The sequence below is a fragment of the Anomaloglossus baeobatrachus genome, chromosome 4, assembly GCF_048569485.1.
Source record: "Anomaloglossus baeobatrachus isolate aAnoBae1 chromosome 4, aAnoBae1.hap1, whole genome shotgun sequence".
In the NCBI taxonomy this organism is placed as follows: domain Eukaryota; kingdom Metazoa; phylum Chordata; class Amphibia; order Anura; family Aromobatidae; genus Anomaloglossus; species Anomaloglossus baeobatrachus.
This window is the reverse complement of record NC_134356.1, coordinates 43,907,296-43,928,877: the sequence shown is the minus strand read 5'-3', so window position 1 is coordinate 43,928,877 and position 21,582 is coordinate 43,907,296. Positions and strand designations below refer to the sequence as shown.

General features: G+C 49.2%; 1 protein-coding gene across 1 annotated transcript in view; it reads right to left on the bottom strand.

Moving 5' to 3' along the window:
* The window catches only part of PWWP2A (PWWP domain containing 2A), a 38,849-nt gene extending 31,854 nt beyond the window's left edge, over positions 1 to 6,995 (bottom strand). Inside the window, exon 1 of the mRNA XM_075344283.1 lies at positions 3,796 to 6,995. Within this exon, the coding sequence (XP_075200398.1) occupies positions 3,796 to 6,986 (3,191 nt within the window). The 5' untranslated portion in view covers positions 6,987 to 6,995. The remainder of the gene's footprint in view (positions 1 to 3,795) is intronic.
* Between the last annotated feature and the right edge of the window lie 14,587 nt (positions 6,996 to 21,582).

The window sequence follows — 21,582 nt, the reverse complement described above, 5'->3', positions numbered from 1 at the left end:
CGCCTTGTCCCAGGCTCCACCTTTTAATTTCAATCACCAGTATAGAAAGAAATCTGCCTTTTGGCACACATCAGTTCAGTGGGCCGCGCAGCTGATGGGGTGGCAACTAATGACGCAAAGGCCCTGATTACACAGAAACTACAGTACCGGAGAGCGCAAAATAGCTGTTTTACTAAATACATTTCATAGCAGATTTGGCCTTCAAAATCCAGCACAGACATGCCACTCTGCGGGCGGTCCGTGCTGCAATTTACAAGTAGAATTTGCTATGAGGGGGAATCAGCAAGACTCACCGGGACGGGGGCCCGTCATTCAATACAGAGGCCTACGTGGGGCCCGTCATTCGATACAGAGGCCTACGTGGGGCCCGTCATTCGATACAGAGGCCTACGTGGGGCCCGTCATTCGATACAGAGGCCTACGTGGGGCCCGTCATTCGATACAGAAGCCTACGTGGGGCCCGTCATTCGATACAGAGGCCTACGTGGGGCCCGTCATTCGATACAGAGGCCTACGTGGGGCCCGTCATTCGATACAGAGGCCTACGTGGGGCCCGTCATTCGGTACAGAGGCCTACGTGGGGCCCGTCATTCGGTACAGAGGTCTACGTGGGGCCCGTCATTCGGTACAGAGGTCTACGTGGGGCCCGTCATTCGGTACAGAGGTCTACGTGGGGCCCTTTATTCGGTACAGAGGTCTACGTGGGGCCCTTTATTCGGTACAGAGGTCTACGTGGGGCCCTTTATTCGGTACAGAGGTCTACGTGGGGCCCTTTATTCAGTACAGAGGTCTACGTGGGGCCCTTTATTCAGTACAGAGGTCTACGTGGGGCCCTTTATTCAGTACAGAGGTCTACGTGGGGCCCTTTATTCAGTACAGAGGTCTACGTGGGGCCCTTTATTCAGTACAGAGGTCTACGTGGGGCCCTTTATTCAGTACAGAGGTCTACGTGGGGCCCTTTATTCAGTACAGAGGTCTACGTGGGGCCCTTTATTCAGTACAGAGGTCTACGTGGGGCCCTTTATTCAGTACAGAGGTCTACGTGGGGCTCATTATTCAGAATGGAGGATTATGTTGTGCTCATTATGCTGTGCATAATACTATGTGGGGAACGTGAACAGGTAGGCCAACAACTGTCCAAATTTTTTACTTTTGCCCTCCATATATTTGAGTTTGACATCCCTGATCTGAAGCCTCCGTCACTTCAGCTCTATTCCTCGCCTCCTCCTGCTAAATTCTATACTGTGCGAGTTCTTTTGGTGACAGTACATGCCCTAAAGAGTGAAATATCACTGAAATTGGGTTTAGAGATGTACCCAATGTCATTGCAAACAATAGTTACATGACTACAACTACAGATCTGGCTGCATGTCCCAAAAGTCCTGCAATAGCACAAAAATCTCAGACGCCAGTAGGCCTGCCGAAAGCAAATATGGAGTCCAGATGCCAAAAAGGCTCAAAAGGTAAAAAGAAAGCCATTGAAGGAGTTGTCCCCTTTCAAAAACCTTTTTCCCCCATAGGTTGTTACCTTTATAAAATAAAGAAAACAAAAAGCTTTACCTACTCTCCCCTGGCCTAGGTCTGACCACCGTTAGATTTCTGTTTGGCTACAGCAGTAACTCAAGACAACAGTGCTGCAGTCAATCACTGAGCTCAGCAACTCTGCTAATATAGACGTCACAAGCTCCTGAGTCCAGTGATTGGCTGCAGCACAGAGAATGCTTGAAACTTGAGTTTTTTTATTTTTTAAAGTAACAGCCTATGAAAAAGTTCATTTTGGAAGAGGAAAGATGCCTTCAATCACATGTATCTGTATCAGCATTAAATAGGATAGATTTTTGCAGCCGCTTTTTCTCCTCTCCACCATTGGGAACACATGTAAGCTCAGCTGAGCCAAAAGTGCATGTGTAGGTGTATGAGGGGGGTGGAGGCCAGGAGGAATAGCGGGCGGCCAAAACGAGATTCTGACAGCGATCTAGAGCATGCTATTTTTGCATCAAAAATCTGAGCTAATTTTTGCATTTATATATGCTACTTGTCACATGGATTTCACAAAAAAGTGTATGGATGAGCGTAAACCTGTCGCGTCCCCTAATGCTATTAACCTGCAGATATAGGCTTAATCAATAGCATTAACAATCTGTCCGACCACCTTTTTTGAAAGTGCGGCTACCTGGAGAAAAATCAACAATTCCTCCCAGGAGCCGTCCGCCGCTGGCTTTCAGTCTGAGGTGTTCCAATACGGACCGCTCACAGCACACCGACAACTTGCTCTGCACAGCTGAGCTGCAGAACGAACTGTCAATTAAAGTACCAGGGAGTGCTATGAGCGTTGTCTATATCTACTCTGGTCACGCCTCTATGACTGAAAGCCGGCGGCTGCTGGGAGGAATAAAGTTGATTTTCTCCATGCAGCCACACTTTCAGTGCAGACAGCAATATTATGCTATTTACACACATTAACCCCATACTTGCAGGTTAATAGCATTTGACAGATTCCCATCAAACTAAAAGTTTGCTGGTCCAACAAAATGTTATGTATTTTAGTGGAGTGGAAAAATCTGCATATAAAATCCAAACTTGTGAACCCAGGCCTAAGGGCACGTTCCTGTAAGTTAACCCTTCTCCATGAAATTCTATGTGAAAATCTACAGGGAAATTGACAACTGTGAAATCCTTCACAGAGATCAATTCACACTGCACACTTCCTCCGCTGAGTGTGAACGAGATCTTACATAATGACTGTACTATATTACACAGCCAATGTTCCGCTAGAAATATCACCTGCATAATTGACCCGTGTGAGCCTACCCCAAGGCTGGAGGATTTGAAAATAACCTTGATGGTAATGTCAAGCGCTATATATTATAATATTATATACCGTATTTTTCGCTTTATAAGACGCACCTGATTATAAGACGCACCCCCAAATTTGGTGAAGAAATAGAGAATTTTTTTTAATAAATGGGGTCTGTCTTATAATGCCAGTGTCCGTCTAACAAAATCATATAGGGTATATGTCCCTCATAGCCCCCTTAATCTGGATATAGCCCCCTGTGGCTGGCACACGGCCCCCTGTGGCTGGCACACGGCCCCCTGTGGCTGGCACACGGCCCCCTGTGGCTGGCACACGGCCCCCTGTGGCTGGCACACGGCCCCCTGTGGCTGGCACACGGCCCCCTGTGGCAGATATCATCCCCAGGCTGCTGCTTTTACTAAAATAAAACACTCTTTCCATACCTTCTCAGCGCTGTCCCTCCTCGTGTCTCCCTCCGTGCTTGTGATCTCCGGCCTCCTCCACTTCCTGGTTCTCGGCGCCGGTCATGTGATCGGCACAGCAGAGTGATATCATCTCTGCGTGCCTGATCACAGACAGCAGCAGCAGAGACACCGGGAGATCAGCGCTGGAGGAGGTGAGTAAAGAGTGTTTTATTTTACTATGTGCAGCAGCATGGGGGCCATAGCTAACACAGGGGAGGCATGTGACATCAAAGGCGAACACAGGCACATATAATATGCGCCGCTCCCCCAGCTCATCGCCGCGGTGCGGTTTCAGCACCATGGTGATGGACAGCGGCTGTGCATATTATATGAGCGGGAGATCAAAGGCTCCCTCCCATAGCTTCACCAGCCCCCAGAACCGCTTCAGAGCGGACCCTGCAGTAATATATATATATATATATATATATATATATATATATATATATATATATATATATATATATATATATATATATATATATATATATATATATATATATATAAAATTGAAATGGTCATTTCTCCTTTTCGTACCTTTTTGACAGATCCATTAGAACCCCTGAGAAGATTCTGTCTCCGTGGCGGAAGGAAACCACCAACGCATCCTGAATGATGTGATCAAGTGTAACCTGAACTTCAGACCCAGGAATGAAATCACCGATAACTGGCATCTCCGCGGCGGGCGGTGGCTCTTGACACAAATCAGGATTGTCCACACATGTATCTGCCTTAATGGAGAGAAGCACGGGCTCCTCCGGGAGGTCTATAGTCTGTACAACATCAGCAAGCGCCATTGACGCCTCATCGTCTTCTTCCTGTACATCGGCCTCAGCGTTAGAAGATTCCGCCTTGGCCGGTTTAGTGTCCCTATAAAATGGATCATAATCGACATCTTGAGAATAAGACGCAGAACTAGTGTCTACGGTCGGCTCAGTTTCCATGTGACCGGATTGAGAGTCCAGCTCTTTTTCCATAGACGTTAGCTCGGAGCTAATCCCACTGTCCATCGGAGACACTGCGTCCTCCAGCGTCCGCTCCTCGCTAGGAGAGCGGATGTCTTCGTGGGCCGAATCACACAGGACTAGTTGCCCAGACTCCTGCTCGGGAGATCGGTCCGACTGACACTCAAGAGAAACATCATGACTCTCCGGACTGTCAAGTTTCACCAATAGGGTTGGCTGTAAGAAAAGCTCCACTTCCGTACATTGCCCAGATTCATCGAGAACCCTGTCATTTTCTACAACTTCTTCTAGTTTAACTCTCTCTTGAAATGATTCAGGACCAGATCCATTATCACCGTCAAAATCCTTGTAAGGGGCGGAATTAGGCATCGCATCCACCCATTTTGGATCAACTCCAGCATCAGCGAACTCAGTGATTGTTTCTTGTACAGTACACAACTCGGCAAACCCGGCAGGTTCCGCCTGGGCCAAGCCGGCGGCCTCGGCAAGCCCGGCAGGATCCGCCTGGGCCATCCCGGCGGCCTCGGCAAACCCGGCAGGATCCGCCTGGGCCATCCCGGCGGCCTCGGCAAACCCGGCAGGATCCGCCTGGGCCATCCCGGCGGCCTCGGCAAACCCGGCAGGATCCGCCTGGGCCATCCCGGCGGCCTCGGCAAACCCGGCAGGATCCGCCTGGGCCATCCCGGCGGCCTCGGCAAACCCGGCAGGATCCGCCTGGGCCAACCCGGCGGCCTCGGCAAACCCGGCAGGATCCGCCTGGGCCATCCCGGCGGCCTCGGCAAACCCGGCAGGTTCCGCCTGGGCCATCCCGGCGGCCTCGGCAAACCCGGCAGGTTCCGCCTGGGCCATCCCGGCGGCCTCGGCAAACCCGGCAGGTTCCGCCTGGGCCATCCCGGCGGCCTCGGCAAACCCGGCAGGTTCCGCCTGGGCCATCCCGGCGGCCTCGGCAAACCCGGCAGGTTCCGCCTGGGCCATCCCGGCGGCCTCGGCAAACCCGGCAGGTTCCGCCTGGGCCAACCCGGCCGCCACGGCAAACCCGGCAGGTTCCGCCTGGGCCAACCCGGCCGCCACGGCAAACCCGGCAGGTTCAGCCTGGGCCAACCCGGCGGCCACGGCAAACCCGGCAGGTTCAGCCTGGGCCAACCCGGCGGCCACGGCAAACCCGGCAGGTTCAGCCTGGGCCAACCCGGCGGCCTCGGCAAACCCGGCAGGTTCAGCCTGGGCCAACCCGGCGGCCTCGGCAAACCCGGCAGGTTCAGCCTGGGCCAACCCGGCGGCCACGGCAAACCCGGCAGGTTCCGCCTGGGCCAACCCGGCGGCCTCGGCAAACCCGGCAGGTTCCGCCTGGGCCAACCCGGCGGCCTCGGCAAACCCGGCAGGTTCCGCCTGGGCCAACCCGGCGGCCTCGGCAAACCCGGCAGGTTCCGCCTGGGCCAACCCGGCGGCCTCGGCAAACCCGGCAGGTTCCGCCTGGGCCAACCCGGCGGCCTCGGCAAACCCGGCAGGTTCCGCCTGGGCCAACCCGGCGGCCTCGGCAAACCCGGCAGGTTCCGCCTGGGCCAACCCGGCGGCCTCGGCAAACCCGGCAGGTTCCGCCTGGGACAACCCGGCGGCCTCGGCAAACCCGGCAGGTTCCGCCTGGGACAACCCGGCGGCCTCGGCAAACCCGGCAGGTTCCGCCTGGGCCAACCCGGCGGCCTCGGCAAACCCGGCAGGTTCCGCCTGGGCCAACCCGGCGGCCTCGGCAAACCCGGCAGGTTCCGCCTGGGCCAACCCGGCGGCCTCGGCAAACCCGGCAGGTTCCGCCTGGGCCAACCCGGCGGCCTCGGCAAACCCGGCAGGTTCCGCCTGGGCCAACCCGGCGGCCTCGGCAAACCCGGCAGGTTCCGCCTGGGCCAACCCGGCGGCCTCGGCAAACCCGGCAGGTTCCGCCTGGGCCAACCCGGCGGCCTCGGCAAACCCGGCAGACTCTACCATCCAGGAGGCCTTGGAATCAACCAAACTGGCAACATCGACCATCATGGCGGCCTTGGACTCGAACAATTTATCACTCAAGTCCATCATCGGCGTAATCTGCTCTTCCGGCTTCATTGTAGGGTCTTCTACCTGTAAGAATAGATCAGGAACCGGATCGGTTTCCATCCTTGAGAGCGGATCTTGCTCCTCTTCCCCCTCTGTAGTGGGACACACCATGTCAGGGGTGTGGATGGGATCCAGGAGGGCAGATACCTGCATTTGTGGGGGGACACTGTCCTGTCCATGCAGGGTTTTAGGCTCGGGAGAGTCTTGCGTTAATGCACACGTCTCGGGGAAGGAGTCTTGGAAGGTGTCTACTTGTGTGTGGTCCGGTGTGGCCAGGACGGGCTCAGGAGCACACTGCAATGGTCCTGATGTGACCTGAGGATGGGGGGAGGATGCACAGAGGAGAGGCACCTGGTCAGGGGCTGCCCCTCCATGACAGGGGGCAGGAGGGGGATTACAGTCCGTGCCCATTTGCATAGGTTCCTCTTCTGCCAGCACTGGGACCCCCAGGACAGCAGGGGGCCCCTCCACTTCACTTTCCCAATGAGGCCCTATAGACTCCGGCTGCTCCTCAGGCTCGGGTAGCCGCAGCCCTGCCTCTCCATATCCGGCCTCCTCTACCACATCACCGTGCAGCTCCGGACTGTCACGGCGCGGCCTATCATCTCCAGAAATCGGCTCGCTGTCTGGCTCGGCTTCTCCTCCCTCCCCCGAACCAGGCGCACCAGCAGCGGCCGCCATTTTCTCTTTCGCGTCTAACCCCCCTCCTCCTCCTCCTCCTTCTTCCTGAGAGACTGACAAAAAACCCGCCCTCGGACTACTAATATCAAAACGTGATTGGTCGAGCTGCCTATCAATCAAACGATATCCACGCAGCAGCACTTCTCATTGGCCAGTTCCCCAGCTACCTTTCCCAAGGTAAAAAAGAAAGCTGGCTACTGATTGGTTAATGAGATAAGATCCTGTGTAGCTCATTGGCTGGAAGTGGTGTCACTCCTTGGCAAGACGTTGTGTCTATTGGTCGACTTAGAAATCAATCAATTTTCTATCCTTTTTGGTCTTGTTGCTAGGCAGCAAGCCAACCGCTATTACCAATAATGCAGCAGATGGAGGCAGCATGGCCTTGGTGTTTTTATGAGGCAGTGTCATGGCTGCGATATTCTGCTGCTCTGTCACACAGCTCTTCTGCTTGTATAAGAAAATAATGTGTATTCTAATAAAATGTTATAAACCGTAAATAAAAAATGTATATAGACACACATGAGGAAAATAACAGGCGCAGTCACATTTCCCATCCCCCGCTCCATCTGTGCCATGGTCCCCATGGAGCTCATGGTGACGTGTTGTCCGTACTGACATGTCCGCTCCAGACAGACCTTGGTTGCCATGGTAAGATCGGCCGGTTACCATAGAACATGGCGCCTAATACTTATAGGCCTATTTCTTATTCTTAGGTCTATGCAGCTTATATCAAGAGCGTTGGAAAACCCCTTTAAATATATCTTTGCTCACGTAGATATCTAAATAACATAAAAGTCTATATATTGACACCACTCTATCCGCCGCCTGCATTTGCTTGGTGATATAAGGCTTGGATGCAGCTGCTTGGCAATTAAAGGGGTCTTCCACTACTAGGACAAGCCTTTCTGATTCCACATGCTTCCCCCAGGTAAAATGAAGCCTATACTCACCTCCGATGCTGGTGCAGTTCCAGCGGTGACTTTACAACATTACATGAGCCCCGGGAACACGAGCCGCAGCACCGCTGGAACAGCACCAGTACCGCTGGAACAGCACAAGCACCTGAACTGAGTATAGGCTTTATTATTTCACCAGGGGGTTGTCCTAATAGTGGAAGACCCCTTTAAAAGGAACCTGTCAGTACGATTGTCCCAGCACCAGTCAGACCTTACATACAGCATGCTAGAATACTGTATATAAGAGCCCAGGCCGCTCTGTATAACATTAAAAAGGCCTTTCTTACACTTACCTAGGGGTCTCGCTCAGGCGCCTCCTCTCTTCCATCCATTGCCGTCCTTCTTCTTAGCTCCGTGTGGACGACACGTCCTACCTCATCCACACAGGCCGCCATTTCACTCCTGCGCATGTGCAGAGCATAACCGTCCACTAGGTGAGTATAATAAAGGCCTTTTTTAACGTTATACAGAGCAGGCTGGGCTCTTATATAGAGTATTCTAGCATGCTGTATATAAGGGCTCACTGGTGGTGGCCGCAGTTTAAAAGGAAAAATCCTTGTGACAGGTTCCCTTTAATACCAGGTGTAGTATATGGACTGTCAATCCCTTTTTAAGAATTGGACTATGGTGGTCTGAAATAATAAAAAAAAAACACAACAAAAGGGACCCACGCAAATACGTCATACTGTTGCCCATGTCCCCCCCCCAGTCCCCTAGATTACTCTTTCGGCAGCCACATTAGTCACGTGCCTTCCAAGACAGGAGAAAGAGCAAGGAGGTCGTATTTTCTGTCTCAGATTACTTGTGACACGTGACGTTGTTGCGCCCCTGAGGCTCCGGTCGCCACAGGATACTGCACTCCAACCGGGGTGTAGTACCGACCATGGATCCAAGGGAGGTTGGTGCCGGTTTCACCATACACAGCCACAATCACACTTGGGTTGCTCCTTCTCAACTGGGGACTGGTCTAGGGTCGGGTACAAAAGGGGTTGCCTACAGTGCGGCCTTTACAGGATGCTGTCACAACAGGGCCCCCAATCCACTAGCTTAGGACCTGGGTGAGGGGAGGAGCAGCCACCAGGGGGAGTTAGGAGTCACACACACAGCAATAGAAGGGAGTTCTCCAGCAGGAGAGACAGTGAGTGGACGTACTTCCCGGTAGCTCCTGTGGGACATAGGAGTTTAACGGTCGCTGTGGAGGATACCATTTCAGTTCCCCCGGGACCAGCGCAGTTTAGGGTGCAGCATCCTAGGGTGGTGTAATTCCAAGTTGCATCATCAGACTCTGCTGGACGGAGAGGTTTTATGCCTCTTCGACCACACAAGTTTACTGAGCCAAGTGGCACCTAGGATTCCGGGGCCGCGATCATGGTCAAACTCAAGGGGATCCATGTTGCTGGCACAAGGAACAGTACTCTACCTAGTACGGAAGGGACTCTAAAGGCCCTGTCACACACAGAGATAAATCTGCGGCAGATCTGTGGTTGCAGTGAAATTGTGGACAATCAGTGCCAGGTTTGTGGCTGTGTACAAATGGAACAATATGTCCATGATTTCACTGCAACCACAGATCTGCCAAAGATTTATCTCTGTGTGTGACGGGGCCTTTGGTGTTTCAAGCCACAGGGACCCACACTACAAAGCGCAGCAAGGAAGGGCCCACAGACTACCTCACTGGTTCTGACCTCCCACGAATCCGGGATCAGCTGGAGCCCATCACGGCGGTGACTGATACTTCGGGGCTGGCGACTGAAGTTGTGAGTAAAGACAATTTGAACCCGCAGAGACTGTGTTGGCTTGTCCTTACCGGCGTCGCCTCCTCGAGCTTAGGCGCCGACCACCATTATCACCCTCATCATCCACCTGTGGGGAGCGACACCATTCTGGCTGCCATAACACCTGCCTCAGCGAGGAATTCTGAAGCGGCGGCCACTCCCTGGCTGCATACCACAGGTGGCGTCATGGCAAACTTTCCCCAATCACTCCGCTTTCCCTTCATTTACTGCACGCCTCAGGGCAACGGAACCGGGCAAGGGCACCCGTGACATCGCCTGACCCAACCCGCAACGGCCCGACAATGAGTAGGGTAACCACCTGCCCCGTGGGGCGCTGCAACGTCACCTCTACGAGCAGTGATAACTTGCCGTCATCCCACTGAACGAGAAAGTTTAGCATAGCAGCTTGGAACATGGACTGCAGAACCAAGGAACGGCAGCTGAACATGTGTTGTGGGGGGAAGGGTTCACACCACCAGGGATCCTACCACCAGGGATCCTTTTACAAACTAAAAAACAGGGGTGGAAAACTCTTTTAAGTCCTTAAAGTAACTCTCCAGTGGGTTTTTTTTGTCATTTATCATGTCGCTAATGCATGATCCTTGCTTCTCATATTATACTTAAGGGTCGTCATCTTCTGCTCTTCCCGATGCCGCTCCAGTCTTGTTCCACCATCTTGTAATCGCAACTCCTGCCTTGATAGAAGTCAGAGAAAAAGGTCAGGATCTCTTGCAGTCTATGACGGTCCTGATCGTGGTCTCATAGACTTCCAGTCCCCACAGCAAACCCTAGAGTCATCCGGTGGGTCAGAAGCAGCAGAAGATGACCAGAGCGATGACGAGAGCAGAAAAAGACGACGCTTGGTGAGTATTACAACCGTACGGGACAGGGAACTACCACTATGGTGCAGAGATTAAAAAAAAAAGAATGGTGCTTTAAGGACGAGATGATTTTTTGTTTTTGCTTTTTCATTTTTTTCTTGCCCCTTTTAAAAGTCATAACTTTTGTTATTCTTCCGTCTACATAGCCTTACGAGCACTTGTATTTTATGGGGTTTCTTTGTGTGACAGATGTAGCTTTGATGACATCTGTGACCTATGGAGGAAGTCTTCTTACCTCGTCTGAAACCTATCCCCAACGACGCTGCACCGACGCCGGAGGGGAGTATTGACTATTCTTAATTGAGAAGGTCGAATATAGAAATTGAGAAGGGACTGTCCATGTATTAGACAACCCCTTTAAGTTTTTTATACTATAACATTGTAAAAAAAAAATTTGGTCTGTGTCACGATTTTCTGAGTTCCATAACTTTTATATTATTCCTTTGATGGAGGTGTGTGAGGGGCGGGCTTGTTTTTTGGGTGCCGAGTTAACATTTGTATTGAAACCTTTTTGGGGTACATATCATATTTTGATCGCTTTTTATTGCATTTTTTTTTTGGGTGAGGGGGGAGTTTGACGACTAAAAAAATTACAATTATAATATTTTTAGATTTTATTGCTCTTGCTTATTGTTGGTTGGACCCGGACAGTAAAAGTCCAGATCCGCACGGTTTCAAAACTATCCGGGCCCGAAGTTCTCAGGGAATTCCGGCTAATGATCCGGGTCTGGCACTTGGGAAATAAAAAAAATAAAGGAAAAATAAACAAAAAAATAATAAAGCAAGCGGTGCTTCACACTAACCCAGCCTTCGGCACAGCTGTACGCTCCCGCGACTACTCAATCACTTCCGGGACCGCTCATTAGGCTCATGCATATGCACTGCTTTCCCCGCCCATCGAAGTCTGTGATTGGTTGCAGTCAGTCGCATCCCCACTCTGAGTGACAGTGTGTCTGATGCTTCCAATCACAGACTCGGTCTGAGGGTCTATATCGTACAGTAAAAATAATACATTTTTAAAAATTGGCTTAGGGTCCCCCTAAATTATGATACCAGCACAATAAAGCGCACGGCTACAGGCTGAAGCCCTCACGCGTGCACTTATCTTGGTTGTGTATCAAAATAAGAGGAACCACATGAGGCTTTATTTATTTTAATTATTTAAATAAATATTTAAAAAAAAACAGCTTGTGTTTCTCTCCCAGTTTTGATACCCAGCCATGATAAAGCCCGACAGCTGGGGGCTGGTATTCTCAGGCTGGGGAGACCTATGGTTATTGGGAGCCCCCCAGCCTTGAAATAGCAGCATCTATTAGATGTGACAATCCCAGCAGTTCACCCAGCTCTTCCTGATTGCCCTGGTTCAATCCCACGATCATATCGAGTGAGTAGCCAATGGCCTTCGAACTGACAGAGTCCATCCAGGATACCTTTTAAATGCTATTGTGACACATGGCAGCAGCAGTTAAGGGGGTAAACTAAAGCAATCTGAGTTGTAACACAGTTGGCACCTGGGCTTGTACGGAGTGGACTCAGCTCTTGAACCCACTCCATATAGCGGTAGCACACGACCCTTACATATGCACCATAGCCATCACTAAAATATTGCAGAATATTTTATTGATTTAGTATGATATAAGGAAGACCCATGCATAGGATCCTATGACAATACCCATTTGATGAATGTAATTTGAACCCCCAATCTTACCAAGACCGGTCTTTCTCCTCAGTCAGGATAAGTCTGTGAGCATATGCAATATTGTGTCACCATTTTTTATTACATTGGTCTGAGTGGTGAATTACCCTTAGGATGGCACCATGCTGCTGGAAACTACTGCCCCAGAGGGATCTGTTGAAATATGGCACAAAAGGCACAAGAATAGGCCATTAATAAAAAAGTAGTGGCCAACCCCTTTAAGGTTATTGCGTAATATAGAAGACAGAAGTAGGTCATGGAAAGGCGGACTTCTCCATAATAAATTGCAGCTATCACATCACATGGTATTGCACAGCCAATCAGAAAGCACTATCATAGCCTATAAAAAAGCAGATGCAGGGAATGCAGCAGCCATTGTATGGTGAATCTGGATATTGAGAGGACGCCCCAGCATAGAAATAGAAATATGGAGGGAAACTCATTGAAAATGAAGAGACTCTAGGGGCTGGTGTCATACATTTTTTCAGAGAATTGGAGGCTTTAGAGGAGTACTTTTGACTTTGGGGCAGGTTGAATCAAATTTTTATGGAAAATTTTGGCAAATTAAAATTTTAAAAGATTCACTCATCTCCACAAGTTTTCACTGCAAGATGAGGTCTGTATAAGCTTACTTTCCCATCAACATAGGTATTCTGGTGAGATGGTCACTCATACATGTTTATTGTCCTAAGTTCAGAAGGAAGAACTGATTCTCGAAGGTAATGACATCAAATTAGAGCCAACTCCGCCATGCATAAGGAATGGAGAACGTTCTGGGAAGGTATCCATCTGTTAGAACAACCCTAAAGCCAACTTTTTGAGGATTCCATTGAGAACAACTTGTGACTTCTAAAAAATCTCCATGGCTTCCTTGAGTGTTAGTTTATTTATACCCTCCATGAATAAAGGCATTCCAAATCATTTGGCAGGCCTTCTTTACTCTAAAGGCCCCGTTACACGCAACGACGTATCTAACGATATATCGCCGGGGTCACGGATTCCATGACGCACATCCGGCATCGTTAGCGACGTCATTGCGTGTGACAGCAAGGAACGACCGTTAATGATGGAAAATACTCACCTTATCGTCCATCGTTGACACGTCGTTCATTTTTAAAAAAATCAGTGATTGTTGAGCTCGCAGGTTGTTCGTCGTTCCCGAGGCAGCACACATCGCTATGTGTGACACCCCGGGAACGACAAACTACAGCTTACCTGCGGCCGCCGGCAATGAGGAAAGAAGGAAGTGGGCGGGATGTTACGTCCCGCTCATCTCCGCCCCTCCGCTTCCATTGGGCGGCCGCTTAGGGACGCCGCACGACCCGCCCCCTTAGAAAGGAGGCGTTTCACCGGCAACAGCGACGTCGCTAGGCAGGTAAGTATGTGTGACGGGTCCCAACTATTTTGTGAGCCACGGGCAGCGATTTGCCCGTGACGCACAAACAACGGGGGCGGGTGCTTTCACCAGCGATATCGCTGCGTGTAACACCCTCTTAAGAAACCCCTCCAAGAAGGGAACAGGTCATCAGGCTTAATAGAAATACAAAGATGGCAGCTGTTGCTGAGGGGTTGATGGAATGATAGCGTGACATTGAGCGGTGTTCCATCATCCGGAACATCGAGGTTCATCCTTTCCGCAAACAGAAGAAACATTCCGTCCAAACTGCTGTGTTCTTACCACCAATGGACATCTATGGGATCTTACGAGGAATAAAACGTTTGTGGTTTTGGGAAGTTTTTGATTTTTTTCTTTCAGTTTCTTGTTTTTATTCAGCAAAAGTATTAGGCTATGTTCACACAGCATTTTCATTTCCTCCTCTCTTGGCAGTAAAAACGCTCATTTTTTTGCATTTTCTTTGCATTTTTACACTGTTTTTTTAAGTACACATTATAAATGTAGTAAGTCTACAGTAAACTTCATTATTTCAAAAATGTTGTCAAAAGGTTTTTGTGCTTTTTGCAGCATTTTTTCACTTTCTCATTGCTTCTGTGGGTGAAAAAAGCTGCAGAAATGCTGAAATAAATGACATGCTGCAAATATTGAAAACGCTTCAGTTCTCAAATTCAGTAAAAAGATTTTTTAAAAAACAAGCAAGCGCAAGAAATTTTTGAAATCTTATTACTTTTCCTTGTAATTTTCTTAATGCTTTCACGACCTTGGACGTATATATAAAGGTCTTTGGTCACCTCCCTCCGCATTAATCCCAGCACATATCTGATGATCTGATCAGCAGACATGTGTGGCTAACAGGCATGGGTGGATCTCCGATCCACCTGTGCCTGTTAACCCCTTAGATCGTGCTGACAAACTCTGACAGTGTGATTTAAAGGGTTGCGGCGGGGAATGGGCTGATCAGCAGACATGTGTGGCTAACAGGCATGGGTGGATCTCTGATCCACCCGCACCTGTTAACCCCTTAGATTGCGCAGTCAAACTCTAGCAGCGCGATTTAAAGGGTTGCGGCAGGGAATGAGCTGAACAGCAGACATGTGTGGCTAACAGGCATGGGTGGATCTCTGATCCACCTGCACCTGTTAACCGCTTAGATTGCGCAGTCAAACTCTAGCAGAGCGATTTAAAGGGCTGCGGCAGGGAATGAGCTGAACAGCAGACATGTGTGGCTAACAGGCATGAGTGGATCGCCGATCCACCTGCGCCTGTTAGCCCTTTAGATCGTGCTGTCAAGCTCTGACAGCGCAATTTAAAGGGTTGTGGCGGGGAATGGGCTGTTCCCCAGCGCCATCAGCAGCCCGGTGACGCGATCACGGGGCGCCAATGTGTTTCCGTGATAGCATAGGGTCAGATGATAACCCCTGACAGTGTCATGAGTCACTTCCTGTGAGAACTGGTAGAGCGCCGGCATTGACAGGAGATCAGCATTTCTCCTGATTAGAGCGATGCTAAGGCATCGATCTGATCAAGATAAGTGATCGGAGTGTGCAGTCATAAAGTCCCCTAGGGGGACTAGTAAAATTAATAAAAAATAAGTTTTAAAAAATATGAAAAATTAAAAAAAACTAAAAGTTCAAATAACTCCCCTTTTGCCCCATTGAAAATAAAATAATTAAAAAAATTAAGAAAATCCACATATTTGGTATCGCCGCGTTCAGAAATGCCCAATCTATCAAAATATAAAATCACTTAATCTGATCGGTACACGGCGTAGCAAGAAAAAAAATCCAAATGCCAAAATTACATTTTTTGTTTGCCGCAACATTGCAATAAAACACAATAACAGGCGATCAAAACATCAAATCTAACAAAAAATGATATAATTAAAAACGAAAGCTCAAGACGCAAAAAATAAGCCAACACTGAGCCCCAGATCCCAAAAATGAAAACGCTACGTGTCTCGGAAAATGGCGCTAAAAGCGCTACTCTTATTTTTTACAAACGTCTGATTTTTTTTTCACCACTTAGATAAAAGTAAAAGTATACCTGTTTGGTATCTACGAACTCGTTCTGACCTGGGAAATCATACCGACATATTGGTTTTACCATATAGTGAACATGGAGAAAAAAAAATGTAAAAGAATTGTAGAATTTCACTTTTTTACAATTTATCCACATTTGAATTTTTTTTTTCACATTTTCCAGTACACTATATGGTAAAATGAATAATGTCATTCAAAAGTACAACTCGTCCTGCCAAAAATAAGCCCTCATATGGCTATATTGACGGAAAATTAAAAAAGATTCATCCCTCGGAAAAAAGGGAGCAAAAAACAAAAATGAAACACGGAAAATCGCCTGGGGGTGAAGGGGTTAAAAAAACCACACTAAATATTGCTGCAAAAAAAGCTGTATGTGAATATTTCCTTAGAATATTAAGGGAAAAAAATGTACCAGCACTAAATAAATTTTCACGTTACTCATATTGCATGATCTATGGAACAAATAGAGAAAAATCTCAGCCAGAAAATCCAGGGCAAAAAAAAAAGTGTTAATTCTTTTCTCTCCACCAGATGGCGATATTCCCTTACAAGAGTAAATTGTGATCTCTTACAGCTCTGCATTTATCATTGACGTACGGTACATGTTTCTCCAGGGTTTTTCGTGTTTTCTCTCTGCTTTGTTGCAGAAGGAAAGTGACTACCAATTATGTTTTTCTGTTTGCCCAATGGCATCCATAATACCCTGTAGGCCTCTTAGTAGCAACATTGTTCCTGGTATCAGCCAAGGTGCCCCAGTAGCAGCCACAGTTCCCTAGTAGCAACCATGGAGCCCCAGTAACAGCCACATAGCCCCAGTGGCAACCATGGTGCCCCAGTAACAGCCACATAGCCCCAGTGGCAACCATGGTGCCCCAGTAACAGCCACATAGCTCCAGTGGCAACCATGGTGCCCCAGTAACAGCCACATAGCCCCAGTGGCAACCATGGTGCCCCAGTAGCAACCATGGTGCCCCAGTATGAGCCACATAGCCCCAGTGGCAACCATGGTTCCCCAGTAGCAGCCACAGAGCCCCATTAACAGTGCCATTAATACCAATCCCAATGCCCCGTGCATATTATAGTGGTCACACATTTGCACAAGGAGTCCCAGTGTATGCTGGACCTTGTAATAAGCCTACAGAATAGACTTTCAATACTTGCAGACCATACTAAACTCTTCAAGATAATCAGCACAGAGGTGAATAATTTAATATTACTGAGGGATCTATGTAAGATGGAGGCTAGGGCCTAGAAATGGTAATATAAGATAAATGTAAGATCATGCACTTAGGCAAGCTTGGACTGGCCCACCCGGGAACAGGAGAAATCCCCGGTAGGCCTCTCTAAAGGAATAAGCCACTTAGTCCTAACATGAGCTGTAGGTTTACCAATATATTTAACTCAGGATGTACAGACAAAGCAGCATACCATCATTCATTCAATATACCACCTAGTTTATGATAATGCACTTAGGCAAGCCTAGACTGGCCCACCTGGAGACGGGTAAATTCCCTGGTGGGCCTCTCTGCAGGAATAAGTTACTTTTTCTAGATTTATTTTTTTTATTTTTTTTATTATTATTATTATTATTATTATTATTATTTAGATATATAGGTAAATTTGTGGGAGAGAGTAGTGTAATATTAGCCTGTAGCTGAACTGTGGGCCCCCAGAGTTGATGTAACTGGTGGGCCCCTGCCCCCATCAGTCTAACACTGCACTTGGGCAAGGAAATAAATTATATAATAATGTACTAAATGGTAAAACGCTGGTTAAAACTGTCTCTGGTGCACGGGTGGGGGGCAAACTCTATTCTAGTGACCAGTGTCAGGCAGCTGCTGTCAAGGCTAATAAAATATCTTGGTTTATGACCTTGGATGTACCGATACGTCCTGGCAAATCGTGTGGGGTACAGGAGCTGTGCCCGTCGGGGCTTTGAGCTTCGTCTCTCACAGCATGGGACGGTCCCCATGCCGTCCCTGTCTGTTTAACCCACTAAATGCTGCAATCAATAGTGATCACAGCATTTAGTATAGGGGCTTCAGGATCATTTCTGTCTTTTGGCCTCCGCCTCGGGAACAGGCTACAGAAACAATTTGAGAGACTGCTGAAATCATTGCTTGTCTTGTGTTGTAGACAGGACATCAACTCTTCAGCCCTTTAATTAAAGACCGACAGGAAAGAGAGGGGGCTTTAATAGTTTAACGTTAATTTATGACCCATACTTAGGATATATCAGCAATATCAAATTGGTTGGGGTCTGACACTCGGCATCCCCCAACGAATAGCTCTTACCAGGTCACATTGGCCGACTGATTGTGATCTGAGCTGCAGTAGCCAAGGACGGCTACTAAATAGTAGGGGGCGCTGTGGTTTTCCATGTGACGGCCGAGGGTCTGATAACAGCTAATTGGTGGGGACCCAATCATTTTATATTGATAACCTTGTACATATAAATAAAAATCTTTCCTGTTCTACACATTTCACTAGTTTTATTTTACATATGTAAATAAAGGGACCTTGATGCACCCTTAGCGTGGTCAAGGGCTCAGTGCATTGTTACGACCCCTCAATTATAATCCACTACACCTCCTCTTATGTTGATTGACAGCGCTCACTAGTCCCTAGTATTACACACACTGACACTGCAGAAGCGGAGTGCACACACACTTTCAGTATGGGTGTGCTCTGATCCCTCTCTCCTGTCTGCAGCAGCCGGTCACTGCACTCAGGATCACACAGCAGCAGAAGAAAGGGATGAGAAAGCGATCACACTGACACTGCCAAGCGTACACTCATAAGCAGTCAGTGTATGTGTGCACTTATTCCCCTTACTCCTGTCAGCATCGGCCACCGCTAATGTGTGATCCAGTATGTTGTGAGGCCGCTGCAGACAAGAGACAGGGATGATAGCACAGGCACAGCTCATGCATTTATGCCCCTGTCACGGGTTGTGAGGGGATAACAGGGGACTGGGGCTAGTAATCATAAAAAAGAGTGAATCAGCTCACCACCATGTAGTCATTCCAGGAAGGAAAATCCAGACGGTGCTCGTGGGTCATGAAGGCTGAGGACCCACCTTTTTTTGATTGACTGGGGCTAGTAGACTGGCCCATAGCTATCCCTAATCCCAGAAATACTTCTAATGGTGAGGATGTCTTGGCCTCCTTCCTTACCCTGATCTAATACCCTCTCTCCCACATCCCACAGGTGGACTGGGATAGGAGTGGTTTGTTGCACAGCACAGCTTCTAGCTTCCCAGGTGCAGAAGAAAGTTCGCAGAGCAGATTACATGGGATAACAAACTCTTTACTTCTGGAACATGAGGTAAAAATATGCAGTCATACAGCATTGCATCAGGAAGAGAAAGCAAAAATAGAAAGAAGAAGTAACGAGACTTTTTAGACCCTGTGCGCACTAGACGTTTTTGCTGCGTTTTTTGCAGCGTTTTTACCGCGTTTTTGTGCTGGAAATGCTGTGACATTGCTTCCCCAGCAATGTTTATGAGTTTTCAGAAGTGCTGTCCGCACACAGCGTTTTTTTGTAGCTGTGTTTTTGTGGTGACCACAAAAACGCAGCTTGTCAATTATTGCTGCATTGTTCACTGCGTTTTTTACTCATTGAATGCAGTGCACAAAAACGCAGCCAAAAACGCAGTAAAAACGCATCGCGTTTTTATCGCGGGTGCGTTTTTTTGTGTTTTTGTGCGTTTTTTGCAGACAAAAACGCACAAAAAACGCAGCCAGGTCGTCACAGGAAACACACACACCCCCACCCCCCAGACAGGTACATTAGTCAGACACAAAACCCTTGTTGCCTCCCTCCAGGGGCTGATGTCCACACCAGGTGGGGCGGAGCCAGGCGGTTGGCCCCACCCACTAAGGAGTTCACAGGCCTGGAGGCGGGAAAAGCAGGCGGAGTAGTTTGAGAGGTTGAAGTGAGAGGAGTAAAGTGGAGAGTGTCTGGGTTTGTGGCCCAGGCACTGACAGCAAGGTTGGCAGACGGTGGTGGCCGTCTGCAGGAGTGGTGGATCAACGCGGAACTGTAGGACCGGGGTCGGGCGGGGCCCGCCGGTACCGACCGGGGAGCGAAGTGAAGCTAGCATATACAGGCAGGGCCATCGGACCCCGACGAGGCTTGGAGCCGCCGACAAAAGTCAAATCCGAGTGTGACCGGAACCCCAGGGGTTTCCTAACAACCAAAGACCCGTTAGAAGGCAACAGTCCGCACCGTGAGGGTATACAGCCACCTCCACAGGCTAGAAACCCAAGGGCCAGCGCCTGCGGGCAAAATGGGCTCCTCCGGCATCCATACACCGGGGAGCGGACTACCGTTGGGAAGCCATTGGAGTCAACTCAGTACACAAAGGTGCAGGGAGAGACAGCCACCATCACCTGTCCGGGGAGAGAGACACTGCAGCCGGCTGCGGGACCCGTCCATCCAGCCGTTTGGTTTACCGGAGACTTTGTGCCTCTTTTGCTGAGTGAGTACACCCGTGCCATCCGGCACCGCGCCGCGCTGTCCCTGCAACCCTGCACCTCACCGACCCTGCCTCCCCGTCACACCACCGGGCCCCAGGACCACCAACCCCTACCCACGGAGGGGGAAAATAACATCCCAGCTGCTCCCTACCATCGCTCCCAGGATCCCCGTCACCAGCAGCGGTGGTGCCTATCTTCACCACAACCCGTGGGTGGCGTCACGGACTAAATCCCCAAACAAACCACCCCCTTTTCACTCACGGGCGAGGAGCGCAGCTCGAGTCCCCGGATCCGGCCCACCGCTCGAGCCACCGAGCAGCAGCAGCAGCTCCGGACCCGTGCGTTAGCGAGCGCAGCGCCCCGCCGCCCGCGACACATCCATGGACTTTCTAATAATCCAAGCCTAGCTATGTCTGCTCTTATATCATTAACAATCTGAAATGTGAGGATCATGATGTCTCTTGGGGTTAAAGATGTGTTTCTGCATAAATCAGCGCCCCTATAGGCACCAATATATCATGATGGCACCTGTCCATGTGCGTCTCATTGAAATTCAGTGCATTTTTTACTATGTGTGTTATGTGTCCTCGGTATGATTAATTGGATTTTCTTCTCCTTGTTAGCGCTATATTAGGTAATCTGAGATCTCACACCGAACATTTATGCTCCTGCTTCTGATTACCTTATTTTTAGTACAATTCACACTTGGTTTTCTACTTTCGCTAAGCCCCCACACACTTTGTGACCCATTAGACAGGCTATCGGTGAGAGATGAGACAGTTGTCGACAGAGTCATATATAGAAATCATGGGTCCTAATAGCAAAAGTCCATATTGGGCCCCCCTCTCCCAAAAAAATTTACCCCTACTCACACAGTGATATGACCCTACATCAAGCCACACCAGTATGGAGGTCCCACAACCCCCCCACTAGTATGATGGCTTCCATAACCTCTCCCCCCACACATTATGATGCATTCCAAAGTGCCCCACACAGTATGATGGCTCCCAAAGCCCTAAATAAGGTATAATGGCAACCACAGTTCCCTCAAACAGTATGATGGCCCTAAAGACCCTCATGCAGTATGATGGTCAACACAGATCCTCATACAGTATGATAGACTCCCACAGTCCACCATACAGTATGATGGCCCCCGCAGCCCTCCATCCAGTATGATGGAAACCCACAGCCCACCATACAGTATGATAGACACCCACAACCCACCATATAGTATGATTTCCACCACAGTTGTCTCAAACAATATGATGGCCTTTACAGCTCCCCACACAGCATGACAGCTCCTACAGCCCACCATACAGAATGAGGGCCCCCATAGCCCACAATACAGTATGATGGCCCCATAGACTTCTGT